Source organism: Chroicocephalus ridibundus, chromosome 3 (assembly GCF_963924245.1).
Source record: "Chroicocephalus ridibundus chromosome 3, bChrRid1.1, whole genome shotgun sequence".
Lineage (NCBI taxonomy): Eukaryota > Metazoa > Chordata > Aves > Charadriiformes > Laridae > Chroicocephalus > Chroicocephalus ridibundus.
Genome location: NC_086286.1, coordinates 10,930,116 through 10,950,540, shown reverse-complemented (window position 1 = coordinate 10,950,540; position 20,425 = coordinate 10,930,116). Strand labels below are relative to the sequence as shown.

Sequence of the window (20,425 nt, the reverse complement as noted above, 5' to 3'; positions counted from 1 at the left end):
AGCGCCCGCGATTTATCAGGCTGAACCCAACGCGTCCTGATACCAGAAGCGAGTTCTGGCACTAGCTTCGCGACACAGAGGAAGCCCACAACGGTGGTGTTTAGCGACCTCTGCTTTTAAAAAAAAAAAAAAAAACACAACAAAAAAAACCAACAGCAAATAAATACGGAAACAGAATTCTGTAAGGTGATGCAATCGTCCAGTTGTGCAGGGCAATTCACAAACTGAACGCCATTCTTCCCTCTACAAAAACAAACCCTGAAGAAAAGGCTCTGTACTGCCTTGCCTCCTGGGCCTTTTGGAGTGATAAACAGCACACATCACTATAAAACCAGTAATCAAAGCGTAGCCAAAGACCGCCTAAGAGACCCTTTTTAAATCACATGGAACTGTTCTGATAATAATCAACACTTTTCATACCGAAGCATCCCAAAACACCGTGTACCTACATCACACCCAAGAGATCAAAATTCAGTTAACAGGGAGCAGGTAGATCAACCGATGCTCGCTGTGCTTGTTTGAGACAGGACGCGATGGCCACGAGCTCCAAATCATGCGAACGTGGCGGGATAATAAATTACTACCGTTGCTACGATCCTCAGCACATGGCAAGTAACTCTTTTTAAAGCTTGAGTTACTACCTGCCAGTGTTTTGAAGTCATACGTTCTTAATCACGGCGTTTATACGGTATAATGTTACACGAATAAAATTGGTATTAACCAATAATATTTGTTCTTGAAAGATCATTTCACGGATAAAAAAAAAATATTATAATAATCTTATCAGTGACAACAAACCAGCTGCTGTTTTCCTCTATCGCTCGCTCAAAATCTAAGCCGTGGGGTGGGCTCAGTACCCTGAGAAGGACATAAACAAGTTTTGCTTAAAGGTCCAAAGCAACAAAGACGATGCATTTGGAGCGGGAGTCCCGTGCCATGCTCTCCATGCAGTTTAGGGGTGAGAAAAGAAAAGAATACATTAAAAAAAATAATAAAAATCCCAAAGCAGCCATGAAATAAGGTATCTATTAAGAAGCAAAACCAAACAACAGAACAGCTCAACCGCAAGCAGCCAGATTTCCTAGGTTTATTGCTGACTTGAATGATCTCTCTACAAACGCCCAGGGAAGGCAGCTCGTGAAATGGCAACGGCCTCTGCTCCCCGAGGTGAGAGCTGACGCCGCGCGAACCTTTAGCCCGCACGTAAGGGCGGTTTTACCCAACACGAACGAAACATACACGTTGTCGGCTGCACGCGCTCAGGCACAGCCAGGGCGCCTGGAAGCTGGGTCAGCGTACAGCTTCTGACGCGCGTCACGCCGTCGTTGATCACATCTGGCCTGCCTTTCCTCAGCCCCAACGCGGGCGTCGGGGCGCGGGCGGGCAGGCCGGGGCTGGGAGGCTGAGCTGGGAGGCTCGCCGAGCGCCCGCGCTCCCCTGCGCCTGAGCAAATAGTTTTCTGGGCTCCCCCGCTCCGCCGGGGCTGGGCTGCGCGCTGCCTGCCAGGCAACACGCCGCCGCTGACACTGGTCACGGTACACACCTAATGGCCTGACCTCCTTTCCCTGCTAATTGCATTACGCAGCCAGCTGGCTCCAGAGAGGAGTCGTCTGTTTGACTGAAGAATTTCTGCTTTTGGGGAGGCATGGCTGCTACTTTTGCTAAGTAACAGTCGGGCCTGACATCCCCATTGTCTGGCTGACAGTGTACCCATCCTAAAATCTAAGTTTTATTTGTAAATTAACCGAGAAACTTCCTGCCAGAACAGTGCTGCCTGGAGACTGATAATGTGTGCCTTTCATTCCCTTTCACTCTTACTGTATCACTGCCAATTTGTTTTTCTGCTGCTCGCCAGCCCTAGGCTATAAAAGCCTTGTAAGACATAAGTGCAATTATAGTCCTGGAGTCAAATGAATTGGACAAATCCAATAGCACAGCTCTGTCCCCACTTTGCAAACCCCTACAGCAGTTAGATTAGCTGCTAAAAATCTAATCTAGCTCTAGCTAACAAATTTCTGCAGCGAAGGAGCAAGAGTTCAGTATGGGGTTGCAACCAGATTTCTGAATCGGAAAAAGTTCTGCTATGACAATAGAGAAGATGGAATAAATCACTTAAAATTTTTGCAGCTCATTTTTAAACCCTTAGGTACAATTTAGCTAGAACAAGACAGGGGACGGTAGGATGCTGTTACTATGATTGATTTTCATTCTTGCCACAAGGCAGCCAGATAAAAAAAAGTTTAGAACCAGTGATGCTGAACCCTACAGCAGCAAAAGGTATCAGCTGAATTTTGATTATTCCATTAGAAAAAAATTTCTTTCAGGGCTAAGACTTATTTGGAGAGGTTATTCTCTTTCTCCACCCACCCCCCAAATGAGCAATATAATATGTCATCATATACTTCAAATAAAGGAACACAAACTGCAAATTACAACTATACTGCACAAAAATAAGGGGCCAAGTTCATCCTCAGTGCGAGTGCACTTATTCTTGTGAATTTATGCCAGAAATTAATTTATCCTCTTGTGGTCAGAAAAAATAAAGAACCATAATAACATATTTAAGTAAAATTACTGCATCTGCTTAATTCCCCAGCCCACAGAATTTATGGCCTGCTGTACTACTTCCTTGGCCAGCAGGTGGTAAGACCTTCTGTTCAGCTCCGGAGCTTGCGAGCCAAGCACACTGATTGGTATTGAATTCTTTCTGCCTGTCTGTAGGCAAAATAAGCAGAAGAAAAAACACAGAAGCGCCATAAAGATTTCAGAGATAAGGGGGACCTTAGATCCCAGACAGTATCCATGCGATGTCTGATGGAAGCGCGGGGAAGGCAAGAAAAAAGTTGTGGCCCTCACTGCAGCCCGATCGGCAACGTGCTAAAATTTTCTCCTGCCGGTAATATTGTCCTCTAACACCATACAGAGTTCTATCACAGCAAGCATTCAAACGGAGCAGGTCCTGAATGACAGCATCGCAATCTGCTTTTCTCTCACACGCTGCTATGAAAAAGAAGCATTAGTAGAACCAAGTAATAAATATAAGAGAATCTTTTTTTAACCGGGACATACCGCCCCCATAATCCGAGGTGAGGGCATAAACCCGGCATGCACGAACCGTTCGGTGAGAAAGGGGAAGCATTAAAATCCTTGTGGCGATCTTGAGAGTTGCCGCCGTCTCAGAAGCAAAGCTGCGTTTGAGCACGATGCTGTTAACCAGGCACCGCAGTATCGACAGGTGGGGGAAATAAATACAGTTTCCTCTTGTTTAAGAGTAGGTCGCAAGGCAGGCATGAGTTTCTTTTCAAGCACACAGCCCAGTTGTGGTCTGCGCACGCAAAGGCTGCCAAAATCAACACGGGACTTCTGTGGACTGAGGAATTTTGTTGCTAAAGCATCAACGTACTTGCCTTCACGTATTTCAGTACATAGCCCCCGCAGCAAAGGTTCACAAGTGACATTTCAAGAAATTTACACTTTTAGGGTTATAAGAGTTCTTGCAGGATGTTTAATATTGTCTTTGAGAAATGGTTTGGACATAAGCTCATGCTCAAATTACCGGTTGCAAATGCAGGCTAGTTCATCCATCACCATTTTCAAAGAATTAGAGAACTATCAGACTTCCAGAAAGTTTACAGTGCTTCCGAAATGCATCTTGCCTCCACTCTTAGCTGCGGTTTTGTAAAATTTGGTAAGAAGTGTATGCTAATTTGCACAGAAATACATGCTTGCTTCCAAAAGAGCTACGTCAAATGAAACCAAACTGTTCTGTGCAGAAGCACGGAACCATGGAAGATTATACGTTAAAAAAGACCTCTGGAAGTCATCTGGTCCAGCCCACCGCTTACAGCGGGGCCAGCTCCCGAGGTCCATTAGGTTGCTCAGAGCTTTGTCCTTCTTTACAGGAACACACAGTTTGATCCCTGCAGGGTTCCATTCCTATAGCAGATTCAAGGTTGTTTTTTTTTTTTTTTTTTTAAAGACTTAAAGCAATTACTTTGCGGTATTTTCTGTGGATAATACGTACTGGAGCTGGCCTTGTTTCCTAGCGCTTCTTGGAGGCTGGCAACTACTAAATGCTTTTGCTTTTTCTGTCTGACAAAGAAGAAATTCTCTTAAAGCAAACATAGGGAAGACAATTAAATAGAATAACCAGACTCTCTCAACGTCTGTGTTAATCCTTAACGTGGGTGGGAATTAGGAGAATTAGTAAAATAGACTGTTTGCAATTAAAACCTATTTTTCCCCTTGTGGTAGCTCTGTCGGACTGTGCTCTCTCCTCTCGCAGATGATGTATTACTCAACAGCTAAATGATATTTCACTGCCTTTGCTACCCTTCCATAAAACCCAGGAGCTATGACTTATGAGGGAAGATTAGACTAAACAACGAATTTGCGTAGGAAAAATAAGACTGGGAAAGACATGGTAGCAGTTCTCAAACATTAATAAGTTTGCTGCAAAATGATCTGTTTTCCATATCCATGTGGAATGGAATAAGGATAAATGGGCTTAAATTGAAACAAAGTAGATGCTACAGGAAATTTTCTCATGGTACAAGAAGTGGAGCACAGGAATACGTTGCCTAGGGAAACCGCGAAGCATTCATCACTGGAGTTTTTAACTAGCAGCTAGATAAATAATGGACAGGAACAATAAAAATACAGATAGTCCTACCTCGGTAAAGTGACAGAGACTGTACGGCCTCTTAATACGTACCACAGCCCTACTTCTTTATCCTAAAGGACTCAGATTACATTATTTTTTTTCCATAGTCATGTAAATCCACTAATACAAAGAAAACGAGTTGCATACAAAAAGAGAAACATGTGATTTTGTTGACTTATTTTTTAATGACAGATATCACAGTAAAAAAGAAAGGATCTAGCTTTACTATTAAATGCTGGGCAAGTTTTCAGGACTGGTGATTAGAGATACCACCTTTTTATTTCGAGGAAAGGCACATGTTATTTTGAAACTAGCTGGACAACAAATACAATCACCCAGTGACATATTTATAGATAATTTTCAGAGCACAATAGTATCACATGGTAGATTGGATGGCTGTAGTAGCCTTATTAACGCACATTAACAGCCTATGTAGGACAAGTTGCCAATCCTAATTAAAAAGGCAAAGATTTGGTATGCACCTAAAATCTTCTTTGACTCTAAGCAGCAGTTGGCAAGCACCGTAATCTCAAATCGCTCCTTGTTAGGAAAGACAAATGATTAAGTACTGATACCAACAAAATTTTGGGCTGGGTTCTGGCCATCTTTGAAGCAGAGTCTGCTTGTCAGAATTGTGAATAACTGGATAATGGCTTTAAATATCAGCTGGCTGCTTTTGGTACTATGCTTGTCACTTCTCTTTCGCTTCTTTTCTTTTCCGTTACATGCTGGACGATTCATCTGTAAGGTTTTATTATGTCGCATTTCGTTGTTTTGTTGTACCAAACTACAACAGTTTTGGCAGGCAGACAACATACAAATGAAATTATTGCTAATATTATTACTAATGGAGGTATTTGAGGCTACCATGGAAATGTTAATTGTGTTTCAGAATCCAGAATTTAGATGCCATTTAATTCAGATAATCTAGCTGCAGAGCACCATGTGGCACAGCAAAGATGGCCTGCTAGGACCAGTCAGCACAATCTGTTTTCAGTTTAAACTTTAATTGAAGCACTTGGAAGACTACAGACACCGTTTCGAAATACACAGCAAATTATTTACCTTTTTGGTCAGTGAATCATCTGAATCTGATGGCATTCTTGTAGACACATGAAAAATGATTTCCACGGTCGAGGTAGCATAATAGGGTGCCGTTTGTCCTGTGCTGCCATTGCGCTGCAGGCCACCCATAAACCCACCATGTGTTGAAAGATCCACCTGGTTGATTGAAAGTCACAATTAGAAGAAACTGGAATAGACCGATGAATAATCAGGATTTATTTATATACCAAGACCTGGTGAATTTACCATTCTAGAATTCTGTAGCCATCCCAGAGAAGGAGAAGTCTTCCCTTATGGGTTTGTGATCTCGGCATTAGATCTGTCTGTTTCCCATTCCTGCATTCGACATTTGCTACAAGTAAACATCTCTTAACGAGGTACTGAGTCATTATCTATATGGCTATTTTACCTTCCTTCCAGCAAACAACAAGGAAGCAAAAGCATTCTGCCACGTGTCGCTGCTCTGAGGGCTACGCACGGCTTAGCAAGCCCATTCAACGCGTACGCAGCAAGAAAAGTGCAGAGAAAAGATACGCAAATCAGAAGAACTGAAAAAGAAACTGAAGATTTGTACAAAGAGAAAAAACCTTGGAAGAAATTATCCTAGGAAATCGTTCAGAAGAAACGCCTCCCTGAAAACAAGCCGGCATCCAAAAGCTTGTTTGTTTTCCCAACTGCGTCAGCCCAACTGAGGATGCTACCACTCCCTGTAGACCTTATGTCACTTAAATCCTTAAGCCTGAAACGCAGCTACTAGGTGTTTCCGAAACACATAAATGTTCATGTCACTTAGGTTACTGGCACACCATTTCAACAACGCAAACTAAACCCAAATGTTTTTGTCCTTCATAAAGCAGTCACGTGGCTGGGTAAGTGGTCTGACCATGTGAAGAGCTAAAAGTAGCTTAAAATTAAGGTAAAATTATGCCACAGCTCTTAACGATGCAGAAAAGCAGAAAGGTCCACTGCAGCACCCCCTGTCCATCAGAAACAGGAAGGATGCGTTCAACCAGAAGTAGCATGTGGATTTACAGAATTCTGCTAAAAAGGGGATCTTTTAAGTACTGCTAAATATTGGTATGTATTAAATGTATCCTTTTTTTTTTTAAGAATTAAAAAAGTTGCAGTGATAGAAGCAGTTTGGTTTCCATTTGCCTATTTTAACCGGCTTACATTGATTTTCATAGGTCTTCAGATGAGTATGTTAGCTTGCCTATATTTATGACTATTACCTCCCAGCCCAGTCCAGCAACAAAATCTTCATATGCCTGGCTTCCCCTTGCATTGGACAGTATTGAACATTTGTCCTCCTGTCCTTCGGCAATGTAAAACACCGCAATCTTGTGAGTTTCACGGCTGTAATTAGATATAAAAAGGAGCAAAAGTTCAAGAAGTTTTAGCTCAACATTATTTGTTAGAACGCCCGCACTCAAAAGCTAGAACAGGTGACCACGTTGCACTCTACGTGTCCATTTCTTTTATGCCCACAAACACATCACTCAATTTCCGTTGCAGGAATATATTTTCACCATTTTTTTCCCCATTACCAGACTGCAGCAACACCACAGTTCAGAGAGCAGAGCCAATGTATTCCTCCCATGCACCAGAATTGATGACCAAGTTCCAATTACAGAATTAATCGCTTACATCTGTGCAACCTTGCCAAAGACAGTAAGATTGCCCAGGTGTTAACGGGAGTATAATTTGACCTACAGAATTTTAATTATAGGGTGATGATATAAGAGAAAGAAAAGCATTATTGACTTTCAGAGCTTGTGTTGAGTTTTACAAGGCTGACGGTTGTCGTCTTTGAAAACGGTTAACTGAGTGGATTTGGTATGAAAATTGTCGGGATACAAGAAAATCAGAACTCTGCAACGCTGCAAACATTTTACAAATAGCTGTATGTCAAGTAACGCAAAATAAAACAGAATACTCAGAACTCTATTCTGCCACTACCTGGCTGTAGATTAGTTGTATGGAGATTACCCCTTAAAATACTGCTATTGACGCAGGGATCATCCTGCAGAAAATAGTTCTTTGTGCGTGTTGAGCCAAGGTCACAAAAAAAAATTTTGGAGCTTCTTCCCTCCCAGATAAAGAAAACAGGAAATAGGTTGCTGTGTCTTATTATTTGCTACTGATTTTGAATTCTACGTATATAATACCAGTGAAAATAGCTTGTCGGTTCAGACTACAGAACTCTTTAGAAACAAACAATCCATTTCTCATACAAATATTTGTATTGCTAGCGCATGCCATTTTAATGAATTTTTGGTTTTGGTGATGTACTTCTCCTTTCTTTGAAAAGGCTAACCTTATCAGTGGTGTGTTTAGTAAACATTACCTACCATTGGCGGGAGTCCAGATTTTTCAGTTCTCGCAGTAATTTTGAATTTTTCTTAAGAAGATGAAAGCTTTTCCTACGAATATATAAAAAAAAAGAAAAAAGGATTTGAAGGAAAATGCAACATAGTACAGACACAGTTTTTTCTCATTCAAATACCTAAGAGAAGGGAATCAAATTAGCACGACTCACATGATTTTTATTATTATTATTATAAACAGTCTGTAGATGTCTATTTAAAATAATCACCGAAGCAGGAATATGTAAAAGTTCAAAAGTATGCTCTGACTACCACACAACTATTTAATTCTCCCTTTCTTAAGTGTGTACGCATTTGGCGGTAGAAGTAAGAAGAGTAAGAGTGTGGTAAGCATGTTCTGAATCCTCTCTTCCTACCTTCTATCCCAGGAGTTCATTCCCAAGTCATTTAGCAACAGCCGACAGAAATAAAAGGACGCTTGAGGTTCAGCAGGACGTGGTTCTTCTTGACGGGCCACCTTCATACTGAAGTCCGAGCTGCATTTAAATATGTACTCTTTTTCCTGGGCACTCTGCCTCATTAGGGCTTCAGTGATCGCGTTCTCTTGGTCATAGCTCATACCAAAGGGTGGTGGCGATGGCTCATTCAGCTTTCGCTGGGGATGTAAAAGGCATTCAGGACTGGTGTTACCGATCTTTTCCAGCAGTTGGTCGAGAGCATCTTCTCCTTCTTCCACCTGAGAAATGTCCTTCTGGGAAACGAAGTGGTGTTCAGGGTTGCCTGAGATCACAAACGCGTTTGTTGCGCTCTGCCGTGGAAGGCAGCCCTCCAAAGGTCCATACAATATTCTGCCATCCCAAGAGTACTTCCCTGAGATATCTCTGACAATCACTCTTACGTCCGAGGGGGATGCTGGTGGTTCAGTGTCTGTCGTCTTCTCTGCAGGGATTTGGAGGTAAGATATAAGAGTACTGTCATTAAACACAAAGAGCTGCAGGTTGGGACTCCGGAAGACTTCCGAGGACAGCTCTGAGGACTCCACGTAGGAGTTGTCGTGGTTCTCACTAAGGAGACTGTGGAGAATGGCAGGGCCTCCGCTGAGCGGGTAGTGGCTCAGGTGATTCACCAGGTGAGTCATAACCATCCGCGCTGTCAAAGGGATCAATTCTAAGTTCCTCCTCCTTTTTTCTAAAATGATCAGTGAAAAGAAAATAGATCAACAAAAGCAGCAAGAGGTAATTAAAAAGAGCATCTGCAAATTTCTGTCATATTTCAGAAGCTTGCCTTAGTTGTCCTCCTAATCCTTCCTGTTCAAGAAGCTACTTACAATCACTTCCCAAGACATTCTACCTGTCACACTTTTTTTTTTTATTATTTTTTTTTTTAATTTTACCACACGCCCTTTGACATTTAGGCTAGTCACATCCAGGCCTCCATACAACACGCAAAAAGTCCTGCACGCTGATCCCACACTACCTGCTGTCGCCGCTGTTTCACCTGGCAGGTTAAGGGGTTTTTCTCCTTACCGCCTGGATTCCCACAGTCATCCCCACAGCAATCATAGCAAGAGAGGGACAGGGTACAAGCAGCGAAGGTGAACCAGAGATGCAACTAAAACCCAATACTTCTCCATCTTTAGCGGCACGGCGGTAAAATTTGTCGTGTGAGGCAGGAAGTGACCTCCTGGATCCCAAGATGTTCCCCTCAGCGCAGGCAAATACATCAGGTATAAATCAACCGTGCTCTGAGTGACATTGTGCCTCCTCTTCTCCTACTGGAACGTTATTCCAGAATATTACCCCTTTATAGCCAGAAACCTTCAAATTTCTAGTTTTTGTTCATTTAAAACCATTTTTCTTTAGTTTATAGTGTTTTTCTCTTTCCTTGGTATTTATACCTTCCAATGCACTTTGAAACAGGTATATCCCTTTTCATTCTTTTGCTAGCCCTTAAAAGCCAAAATTCTTCAGCCTCCTCTCATAAAAAAGGCTCTTTATTCTTTTCCCGAATCTCCCAGTAGTAAGTCTCTGAATTAATCTTTTTCAAAAAAAAAAAAAAAGGCAAGCCAAAAAACCTGTAGGGCACTAACATATCCAAGATAAGAAACAGCTCGTTCTACCTAAAATGACAAGTGTACCCGCTACGTAACTTCATCTGTCTGCTCTAGGACAACACGTCCTACTCAGCAAGAAATCTGCGCAGAACAGGTTTTAATAGTTTTAACCTTTTTGTTAAAACTAAAAGCATGTACGCAAAACCAAAGAAAATAAGCTGCAGGACTGAAAAACAGTACAGTATCAAAACCTGAAAATACTATTTTAAAGCACCACTGCCAATCCAGCGTTATCTCACACAACTTCATATTGCATCTGTACTTTCAATTCTTCCGCAGAAATAAGTGAATTCAAATTAATATATGAAATTACTTGAAATGGACTTAATTCATAGTTGAACAGCCATTATTTTAAATGTTATTTTTAACAAGTGTTTGAAACAAAGATGATCTCTAAGGTAAATCACTTGGAGAAAAATTATTTCACGTGTTTGGATGCGTACTTTAAAGTTGACTTTAAAAAGTTAGTAACATAACGTTCCTAGATCCAAATAATCTCTTTTGACTTTTGATCCAGGTAGGTTGTAAATCGGCAGGAATAGCATATTTATGCAGCTGCAGAATTTGCTCCAAATCATACACCTTCTCAAATCACTCCGAACAGGCAAACTATCTATGGCAACAGAGCCATTTCTACTGAAAAATTCAAGAAGGGCGTCTGCATGCTTATGAAAGGAGTTTGATTTGAGGCTTATCTTATTTATTGAATTTAACTCTATACACTAATTTAATTCTATATACTAAATTATAAGCAGTACCAAAGGCAAAAACAGCTTCTCGGTCTATCCTACCTCTGTACAAATTTCTCGCTATACAGCACCTTAGTGTCACGTTCTTTCTCCTGTGATCTTCGTGAAAGACCAATGTCCGCAACAAGCTCCAACATCCTGTTACGGAGGCAACTGCAATTAATTTAAAAAAAGGGCGCTGCCCCGTTTTCAAGGAACGTGCGGTAGCGCTACGTGCAGTAAGGAGAAGCACATTTTCAAGGAAGAAATGTAACCTGGAAAGCTTTGTTTCCTAGCTGCTGAACGCCGACATGCTGGTCCCTCACCACGCTCTGTGAACTCTCTTACCCTCGGCGACAGTGAGCAGGTTGCCCAAATCCGCGGAGGAGTGGCACTGGGCTGGCTCAGAGCTCTTGACATTCCCCAGTCGCAAAAATGGGTCGTAATCGCTGGACGAGAGATCCGCCAGACTCAGCACGTAATGGCTTTGCTGGGTATACGTGCTGGAGCCATTCACGCAACAGTGCAGAACCTGCAGGCAGAGAAGCGTGACGCTGCATAAAGTGGACATTACAGCACCCACTTAAACTCATTCAATGAGAAGTGACCCACCGTAACTTTTACGTTGTGAAAGCCAGGACATACGACAGAAAACACGTATGTTTAAATACAGCCTTTTTAAAATAACGCTCTTCGTCAGCGCTTCTTTTGTACTCTAACAGCTCACTTGAGGACCTACTTTGTATTTTAACAGCCCACTTCAAACAATTCAAATATTTATGCAAAGATTATTTTCCCTGGCTCATTGGTTTAAGCATTTTACCTTTTTCTCTTCACCATCCTCTGTCTATTCTGCATCTCTGATCTTATCGTCTTAACGTTTTACATTCTTAACTTCTCATCTGCCCACACTGCAAGAATTCATGATTTTCCACAGCTTGCTAAAATGCCTCTGTGCCTAACAGGATCTGTGAAAGGCATCTTTAACCACCTAGACACAATAAATCATGTTCATTCCTCATACTCACTCTGTAAATATAGTCCAGTAGAGGAGCTTTGGACGTATGTTGATCTTCAAGAACACCAGCAGACACCGGCTCCAGCAGCATTTTCATGGGTAATGCCATACACCAATCCAACAAGCAAAGTAGCAGTGAAACGATAAACTAAACAGAAACATGTAACACAGCATTTAGATCTATTCTCTTAAATTCACCCAAACTTAAAGGTATGACTTTGAAAGTTTAAAATACGACTCTGGTTCCAAATGACTTCATTTAGTAACCATCTCAAAAGAAAGAACGGAGACTGCTCTTTTCAGTGACGTACCTTTTTATCTGCTTCCACAGAGGAGTATTCAGCACTCGGCAAAAGAAATGCAATAGTGGCCACGAGGATCTACATTAAAATAAACAAAATTCCAGAAAGACATTTAACTTCTTTCGCGATAAAGACAGAGCTTGAGCTTCATTCGAGCAGGGTATGAAAAAGGTTAAATTCCCGCAGGAGCGTCTAACTGCCCTTGTAAATCAACGTCCAAGTGAAACAAAAAGTCTTACTGAGCATTTTGGAAATAAATCACTACAAATGAGAGAAGTACACCGGTCCTGGGACTACAGCAAGTACACCTCCTAACAACAATTGCAGAAGAAAGAAAAAGATAACAAAGTCACAGTTACACTAGCTCAGGTAAGGAATTAAGACAATTTTGCATATGATTTCCATACAAACATTTTAAAGAAACCGACGTACTTCGGTAATTTTTCTGGACAGAGAGGATTCGTACTTCTGGAGCTTTTGCCAGTAAGAAACCAGCAGCTGAAGAACATCACAGGCTACTTGAGCCACCAGTTTATTAGAAAACTGGAAGAAAAGAAAAGATGATTAAAAGCCAAATAAAATAACGGGATTCAATACAATGCATTCAGTTTTTCTGTGTTTTAAATTATGTTGCACCTACACAAACAATAAAGAACGTTAATGTTGCAAAATCACACTGTCAGCATTAGGAAACAGCAGGCTTGACATTATTTATGTAGTCTTAACTTGGTCTGTTGTGGAAAGGGTCTTTAGATACATAATCACATGCTATTTTTGCAAATATTTTGCACTTTTTCAATAGGATATTACTTTGGCGACACTGAAGAACTGTGTGTATGCTCCTCGGCAACTTCACAGGAGCCATAAGGATAGGAACCATGCTGACTGAACATAATGAGTTACTAAATTAAATGCAAGAGTTCAGAACTGGGAGCTATCTTTTCAAAGATGGCCAATGCCACACTGCTAACACTATGCAAAAAGTCCCGAGCCGTCGGGCGTTAGCAGCATCCTGTCAGTGCTTTAAGCAATGAGAAGATAAACCAGCAGACTGTGCTCTGTATAACCAGCAGCTACTTAAAAAAACCTGAAAATAGCTTTTTTTTTTTTACACAACGTTTATTGATTACAGAGACTGTCATAATACTACCTTCAGTGTCACACCTATGACATTGATTGCCTCCTTCACTTGGGGATGGTTTGTGCACTGCGTTAGCTCTTCACATATCCAAACTCCAAGGCCACAAATGGCTATGCATCTTTTTGAAAAGAAAAAAACGCTTCTGTCAGAAGTTTTAGAAGAATATTTAGGAAAAAAAAAATAAAATAAAAAAAAAGAAAGAAATGCACAAAGACGCAACCTCTCTTTTTCTTCTCTCAGGTCACGCAACAGGTTAACACCTTCAGGGTGCCAAGTGAACCTCATCTCAATAGGGCTCAAGTGAATAACCCATCCAAATAGGTTGGGTAGTCCTAAGGGTACTACAAGGCAGCGGTAACAACTCAGCTGTACAAGCACCAAAAAAAAAAACCAATCAGCGGTGAAAAAGACTTTCCCTTTTTTTCTTCTACTCGGTATTTTACCTTGCAGCTTCACTTGGCTCTTCTGTAGCGTTCTTCAGTAAAATATTTATGAGGTAGCACTAAAATAACAAAATAAATTAGAATAAGCACCTTTTTCAGGCATCCACTTTAAATAAAGTTGTTTATTTTTGACACGGTTACAAATGAAATAACTTTAATTCTCAGTCTATTCTTAAACCACTTTTACTACAGGCCAATTTTATCTTGTCAAGGGAGAAATCCAATCAACTTAAAAACACGTACAGACAGCAAGATGGAAATCAATTCACTTTCAGAGTTGGTGGGTATTTACTAATGATGAGTGGTGATCACTTGATAATACAAACCATAGCGTTTAAGTTCTAAGCCAGCCATGTTTTGAAAAATTTAGTGTATTTTTTAGTACAGAAAAGACACTTTTAAAATGGAGACTGTTTTAACGCACCTCCGACAACCCTCTGAGGCCTGATGTCGAAAGCAAGAATGGGAGCCAGGTGTGCTAAGGGTTTTAGATTCTCTCCCGTTCTCCATTCTCGAGCCGCATGAGGAATTTGTAGACTCCTCCCCAGCTTTACCTAACTTTGCGCAGTGGATCAGCGCGGTGCCTCAAGTTTATTGAAAAGCAACGGAGGCTCGTGTGAGGGCAGCCATTTGGACAGGTTTCCCCTGCCAGTGATGCTCCAGGTCACCTTTGTTGGGTCTTTACGGGATGGTGTTTGTGATTTTTCCCCCCACCAAGAGCATTGCTCTTAGGGTCCTTAAAGTAGAAAGTTTCCCATCGAGCAAAACAATTCACGTCTCGGGGTGTCCCGCTGACATTGATTCTCAGGGAAAAACCATTCATGTAAGTTGATGGTTCTGTCTGAATGGGGAATTTTCTTAATAATACTGTAATACCAATAATGCAAAAAATATTTTCCCCTTATGCATACCCTACATCTCTTAAAGGACAAGCTAATACACACAAATACCACGAACGGACAGTTTAAATAATACCACCACCATCATCTAATGAATTGACTTGACAGGCATCCGGCTGGAAAACATCACAGTTGATCATACCCATTTCACTCTCCTTGAAAATAAAAATGTAATTTGCAGCATCTAAGCTTTGTTAATTTTATGGCGCGTGTTAAGCAAAGCAATGCTTATCAAATAAGAACATATAATGCGTGCAGCTGTGGGGTTTTGAGAAGGAGGACGGGGTTATTTATTTTTAAAAAGTGCATGGTAAAAATGAAGTGACTATTTAGTAAAAACATCTTAGGTTACGTAAGGATGTACTAAAAAGATGTGATTTTACCTTCACATCTGCTGTTCCTGCAATGATATCACCGGCTTCTGAAATGGGCCGCAAGAGTGGGATTTCTTGGTAGATATTTGGAAAGCAGACAAGAGAACCAAGGATGGTGTGAGCTTCTGAACGGGGAGCCTAATGAAAGAAAACAAAAAAAACTTTTTTTCATAAAATTATGAAAGTGGCAGAAGCTACGAGGCTAGTGTCTGTCACCATAAATACCAGATGTGCTGTATTCACGATGCAACATTGCAAGTGTCCTGAAGAACACGTCCCCGTAGCTTTGCCTTCACAAGTACAGCAAAAGCAGCATTAAAGCTGCGACTTAAAGACACTTGTTTGCCTGTGCTTTTTGCTGCTGTGTTGCTCTTGCTCTTTTTTCTGAGGCTGAGCTTCTCCTCCAGCAGGGGACCTGGCCCCGCTCCTAAGCATATTCTACATTTTTAATACCTCCTCTGTCATTACACAATCCAGCTACCAGCAGTTTGGTGTCAATAAAAAATACGGACCAACCTAATGAAAAGCTGAGTGAGAGTTTTAAGCACTAATCTAGCACTGCTATTAGCTGATTGCGTGACACAAAGGACAGCACAATGCACTCAAAAACTGACTGTATACACCATAAAAATGCGCAGAGAGATTCCTACTTCAATAAAACCATCAAAAGCAACACGGCATGAGCTATAAATGCATTAAGTACTGCTACGTAATCTTGTGTAACGTTGAAAAATACAACGCACGCTAAGTTTTGCGCGCGTAGGAGAAACAGAAGGTGGTATTGGGTCTTGTTTCAACACCGAGTTTTCATTTCTTATTAGCACTTTAAGCTTTGGATCAATGATCAGGCTGATCAGTTTTTTCAGAGAGATGTCAGAAAATTAATGGCTGTAAACTCTTTGAGGGACAATGGAAAAAGCACGGCCAGGCTCACCCTTTCAGCCCCGCTGAAATACGAGAGGGCTGCGTCCCTGTGCAGGGCCACCCGCTCAGCCGCACAAATGTCAAGAGCAGCGGTAAAAAGCACTTGGCCAAAACGGACAGAAAGGGCTCCCCCGAACCGGTGTTTCATGTACAACAAAGCTTTCCTGTTTTCCCCAGGACTGCCAGACCTTTACCCTTATTTTGGCACCACATCATTCATTTGCTGTTTTCCTTCTCCTTTGCTAATTTAATGGTTTAGAGTCACAGTCCTAGTAGTGCTGATATTTAGTAAGAAATTCTGTATTACCAGCAGAGTTCCGTATTTTCAATATTCGCTCACTGAGAAAAAGCTAAGGAGATTCTGAAATCCAAGGCCTGCTTTTAGCGCCCAGCCGTGCCGCGATATTAGCGGGGATATGATTTCTCACACTTTGGCCTTTTGATGAAACACCTTCGCAATACCACTATGTCACCTTATCCCACAATTTCACACATCAGCTGCCATGGTATCTGCCCCAAGAGCCCCGGTTTCACATTGCACTAATGAGTCAACACCTGTTAGAGTGGAGACATCCGAACCTCGTTAGCAAGCGCGCGCTCTCGGGGGACGGGGGTGCTGGGCATTGCCATACTCACCTCCAGCGCGTCGGTGCTCAGAACCCTGGCCGCCGCCGTAATGAAGTCTCCGATCAGCATCGTAAAGCCAGGTAAGCCCAGGAAGAAAAACCAAGGTGGGCAGTGCTTTATGACAGTATTTAAGATATCCTGGAAGAGAAGTTACCTGTTTGAGAAGAAATAAGCAACAACAACAACAACAACAACAAAAAAAAGCCCAAAAGCAAAAGGGAGAGTTTGAGAAGATTGAACGTTGTAATTCACCAGTACCACACTGATCAAGGTGGTACTAATTCAGAGCCACGCCGCTCTATGTGTAACTGATCGTCACGTAACAACCACTACTTTCTGCTGCAGCTGCATTTAGTAGGAAAAGTGCACTTTGCTAATATTTGTACTCTTAAATTCCTGATAAAAAAAAAAAACAAAAAAAAAAACCAAAACCCACCCATGTCTCTTCATGTCTAAGCATAAAAGAAAAGTTCTCCTGTTAAATAAGACTTTGGATTCAAAACATTCAAACCATTAATCAATTTAAAATGAAGCATTATGCCACTCCAAATGAGGTATTTCCTAAAAATCACATTACTCAAAATTCGGTAGCCGTAAAAACATGAGATGACACAGATGACGCCTGCCTTTGCCCTGAAGGACCTCAAGGCAGTAACTGACAGCAGGTAGCTTACTACTGTTAGGCTGCTCCAGAACATAAGGGATTATTTTATATTTTTTTTAGCTATTCTGCCCTAGTTGAGAAATACAGCGGTGTCAAACGCAAGAAGTGATCCTGCACAGCACGGCAACACAGATGAATACATGCTAACTAGATTATTCTAAGTCACTCTCCTTCTAAATAATTAAGATAGCAAACATAGATAAGCCCTGGGGGGGGGAAAAAAAAAGTTTTTCTGAACTTTTGAAGGAACAGAGGGGTTTTTTTGTTTTTAGGAGTTGGCACTATATGCGACCACCAACCACAGCTTTGCTCTCATCATCCCCCTGTGACAGAGAACACATTCGAGACAAGCGTTTCAACTTTAATCCTTCCACGTTTCAATTCTTCACAGTCTCTCCAAATCACAGCAAAGTTCCTGTATTTGAGTTAAGATTTCCTTCCCACAAGGTTTCAGCAGGTTTAAAATTAGGTCCAAAATCTATATAATCCTTACCTGCAACATTATATTTGCTGAAGAATTAGAGAAAGCTATTTCTATATTGAGTAGAAAATTATTTTTCATCTCAATGGAATTTCAAAGAAAAGTTGCAAAGGAAAACCGCTTCCAATGCCCATCTTTACCGGTTTCGTGATGTGTTAAATAAGGCGTGAACTTAACATTTAGTCCCAGAATGCGTCCGTAGGCTCCATTTCTACCCGAGAAACTAAAAAAGTCAAACTCGTTTTCCTCTATATGAAGAGATGCTTCAACTACCTTAGCATTTTCTCAAAGCACTGCTAAACACCTGGACAGAACCTGCTTAGTGTTCTGCTAAGTATTTACAGCAGTGACATCCTATGAAATAACCGTGTTATAGATTTTAAATCAATAATTTCGTTTTTAACATAGTAGCAGATAATGCTTTCACTTTCCTGAATAAGCTAAAATGCCACTCGAGTTAATGTTTAAACTAGTTTTAATCACTTCCTTTGATACATTTTAAAGTCAATATCAGTCAATGCAAACATTGAAAAAGAGGGAGCAGATGGATGCAGCGGCTCATAAAGTGGGCGGTAAACTCACGCTCCGAGCAGAACAAAAGACCCACCTTTTCATAATTAAGAGTCTGATTAATGCACCGGGCTCCTCACAACACAACGCACCTGTAATTACGAACAGAGCCAGGTACTGCGATGTGTTTGGTCTCTGAATAATTGGGCATCAAACTATAGAGCAGCAGATGGGAGTACACTCCTGTTGACATATGCCACAATAAAAGGGCCCGCGCTAACCTGGCCTGAAAGGTAACAGAACGTAGGAGGTACAAAGACCTGCTACAAACAACTGCGTTAACTCCTGTCCTCGCTCCATCAATCCCATCTGTTAAATACCACTGTAACGATCGTCCGGCTTCATCGACTCTTAGCTATGGTCACTGCATAGAACGCTTAGGAAATGAGGATAAAATAGAAATCGCAAAACCGTTACCTTCGATATATTAATACCTGAGCTTACAGCACGGCGTAACTAACACGACTTCAACAAATGCTGTGTCAACACACGCTTTGCAAAAAGCTCTAACTATGTGGTTGCACAGATCTACTTGGTGTTCACGAGATGTACCACTACTAAAAAAAAACCTAAATTATTTTTCACAGTGAGAAACCTTTGAAGAAATTATTTGGAAAGGCTAAGGAAACAATCCTGAATTTTTGCTTTTTTGTTCTGTGGCTTCAGACTGATGAATTCACAGCATGGATCGTATGCTGCGGTAACCGAACACACACACAACTGTTAAAAGTTAACGATGTACAAGTGCCTAAGAGCCCAGAGAAAAATGTGTTCAGCCCAGCTTTCCATTAGCTTCCACTGCCATTTTTCATCTCGGGCATTTCAGTGGAAAGTTGTGATAGTCTGAGTGACTCCCGTTTAAATTAATCTGAGGCAGAGCGAGCTTACAGCACGGGCAGGAAAGAAACCCCACCCCAGGAAAGCGCTTACAGGTTGAAGCTTCACAGTTTTTCCTCCCGTTTCCCAATTAGCACACTTTCACGCCCAATCCAGCTGACAGTAAAAGCGTGATTTCGCGCAGTAATTCAGTAGCATTGCGAGCTTATCAGAAGATTCAGGCTTATGAGAAAGCGACCAAGTGAGAACATATGTCCTATCAGCGATATTGCAAAAATCAGGTAATTCAAACAGAGGCAAGTTGTTTCCTTCCCTTCAAAGCACTGTTCTATAAATGTAAACTCTGTTCAGCAGCTTACAGCCTAGTAAATGAATCACTTTAATTGAATGCTATGTACACAGTAACTGGAAAAACACGAGCAATAAGAAAAACATATGGTGATGGCAATAGAAATTGGTTTACTCATTCTGTACAGTGTTGTTTCTTTACTTCTTTCATAATTGACCTTTAGAACGATAAACGTGTAAAATAATTTTGGTTTATTATGGCTCCAAACCTTTCAGCAATTACACAAAATGAAAATTTAAAAGGAAGTATTCATTCTGGAAGCATTTCCATTGTTTACATAATTGCACAGCTATAATTTAGCGTTCATGTTGTTAAAGAAATGTGAAAAAAAGGACCATTATGGACTATTTCAATTCAAAATGATGCTCTGCAGTGTTAAAAATGGGGAGGCGGGGAGAGAAGGGGGCAATCACATGCATGTCCTTCTCAAATGCATTAACCCTATAAAAGGCATTCCTATTTCAGTACAGTTTAATCTAGTAATCCAAATAATAAGGTCATAAACATCCACTGAGTAAGTGAAAAAAATTTATGCAAGTTCACTGAAAGGTCAATTACAAAAATATTCTTCACCTAATTTTTGTTCAAGCTTTTGCAGATTACAGGTGTAACCAAATAGCCTGCCATCTGCTTTCATCACGTTTCCAATTGTCCCTCAACAGGAACAACATGGATTTTTCACTTACAGTTCGCTCTGTTCTTCACTGAGAGACACCTCATTAGTGGCCGAAATTTACAGCGCAGGGAAGATTATTAATTTACGCAAGGCTTAAGTGGTAAATCCTTCATTTTCCTTTTTTTATTTTAAAGGAACAAACACTTCCATTTACTTATTCCAAGTTCTCCTGGCTAGCATTACATTTTAGGTAAGAGTTAACTTGTCAAAAATTAAGTTCCAGT

At 41.1% G+C, this 20,425-nt stretch overlaps 1 protein-coding gene across 2 annotated transcripts in view; it reads right to left on the bottom strand.

Moving 5' to 3' along the window:
* RALGAPA2 (Ral GTPase activating protein catalytic subunit alpha 2) overlaps positions 1–20,425 on the bottom strand; it is a 139,000-nt gene that overhangs the window by 59,584 nt on the left and 58,991 nt on the right. For both annotated transcript variants that reach the window (XR_010070149.1, XM_063327950.1), the window contains exons 25-36: positions 16,634–16,762; positions 15,083–15,211; positions 13,801–13,859; positions 13,367–13,475; positions 12,649–12,759; positions 12,226–12,294; positions 11,925–12,062; positions 11,245–11,428; positions 8,472–9,243; positions 8,080–8,151; positions 6,961–7,084; positions 5,729–5,884 (exon numbers count right to left, since the gene is read on the bottom strand). Coding sequence is in view for 1 of the 2 variants with exons in the window: in XM_063327950.1 (XP_063184020.1) it covers positions 5,729–5,884; positions 6,961–7,084; positions 8,080–8,151; positions 8,472–9,243; positions 11,245–11,428; positions 11,925–12,062; positions 12,226–12,294; positions 12,649–12,759; positions 13,367–13,475; positions 13,801–13,859; positions 15,083–15,211; positions 16,634–16,762 (2,052 nt within the window). In the remaining variant the exon portion in view is untranslated. The remainder of the gene's footprint in view (positions 1–5,728; positions 5,885–6,960; positions 7,085–8,079; positions 8,152–8,471; positions 9,244–11,244; positions 11,429–11,924; positions 12,063–12,225; positions 12,295–12,648; positions 12,760–13,366; positions 13,476–13,800; positions 13,860–15,082; positions 15,212–16,633; positions 16,763–20,425) is intronic.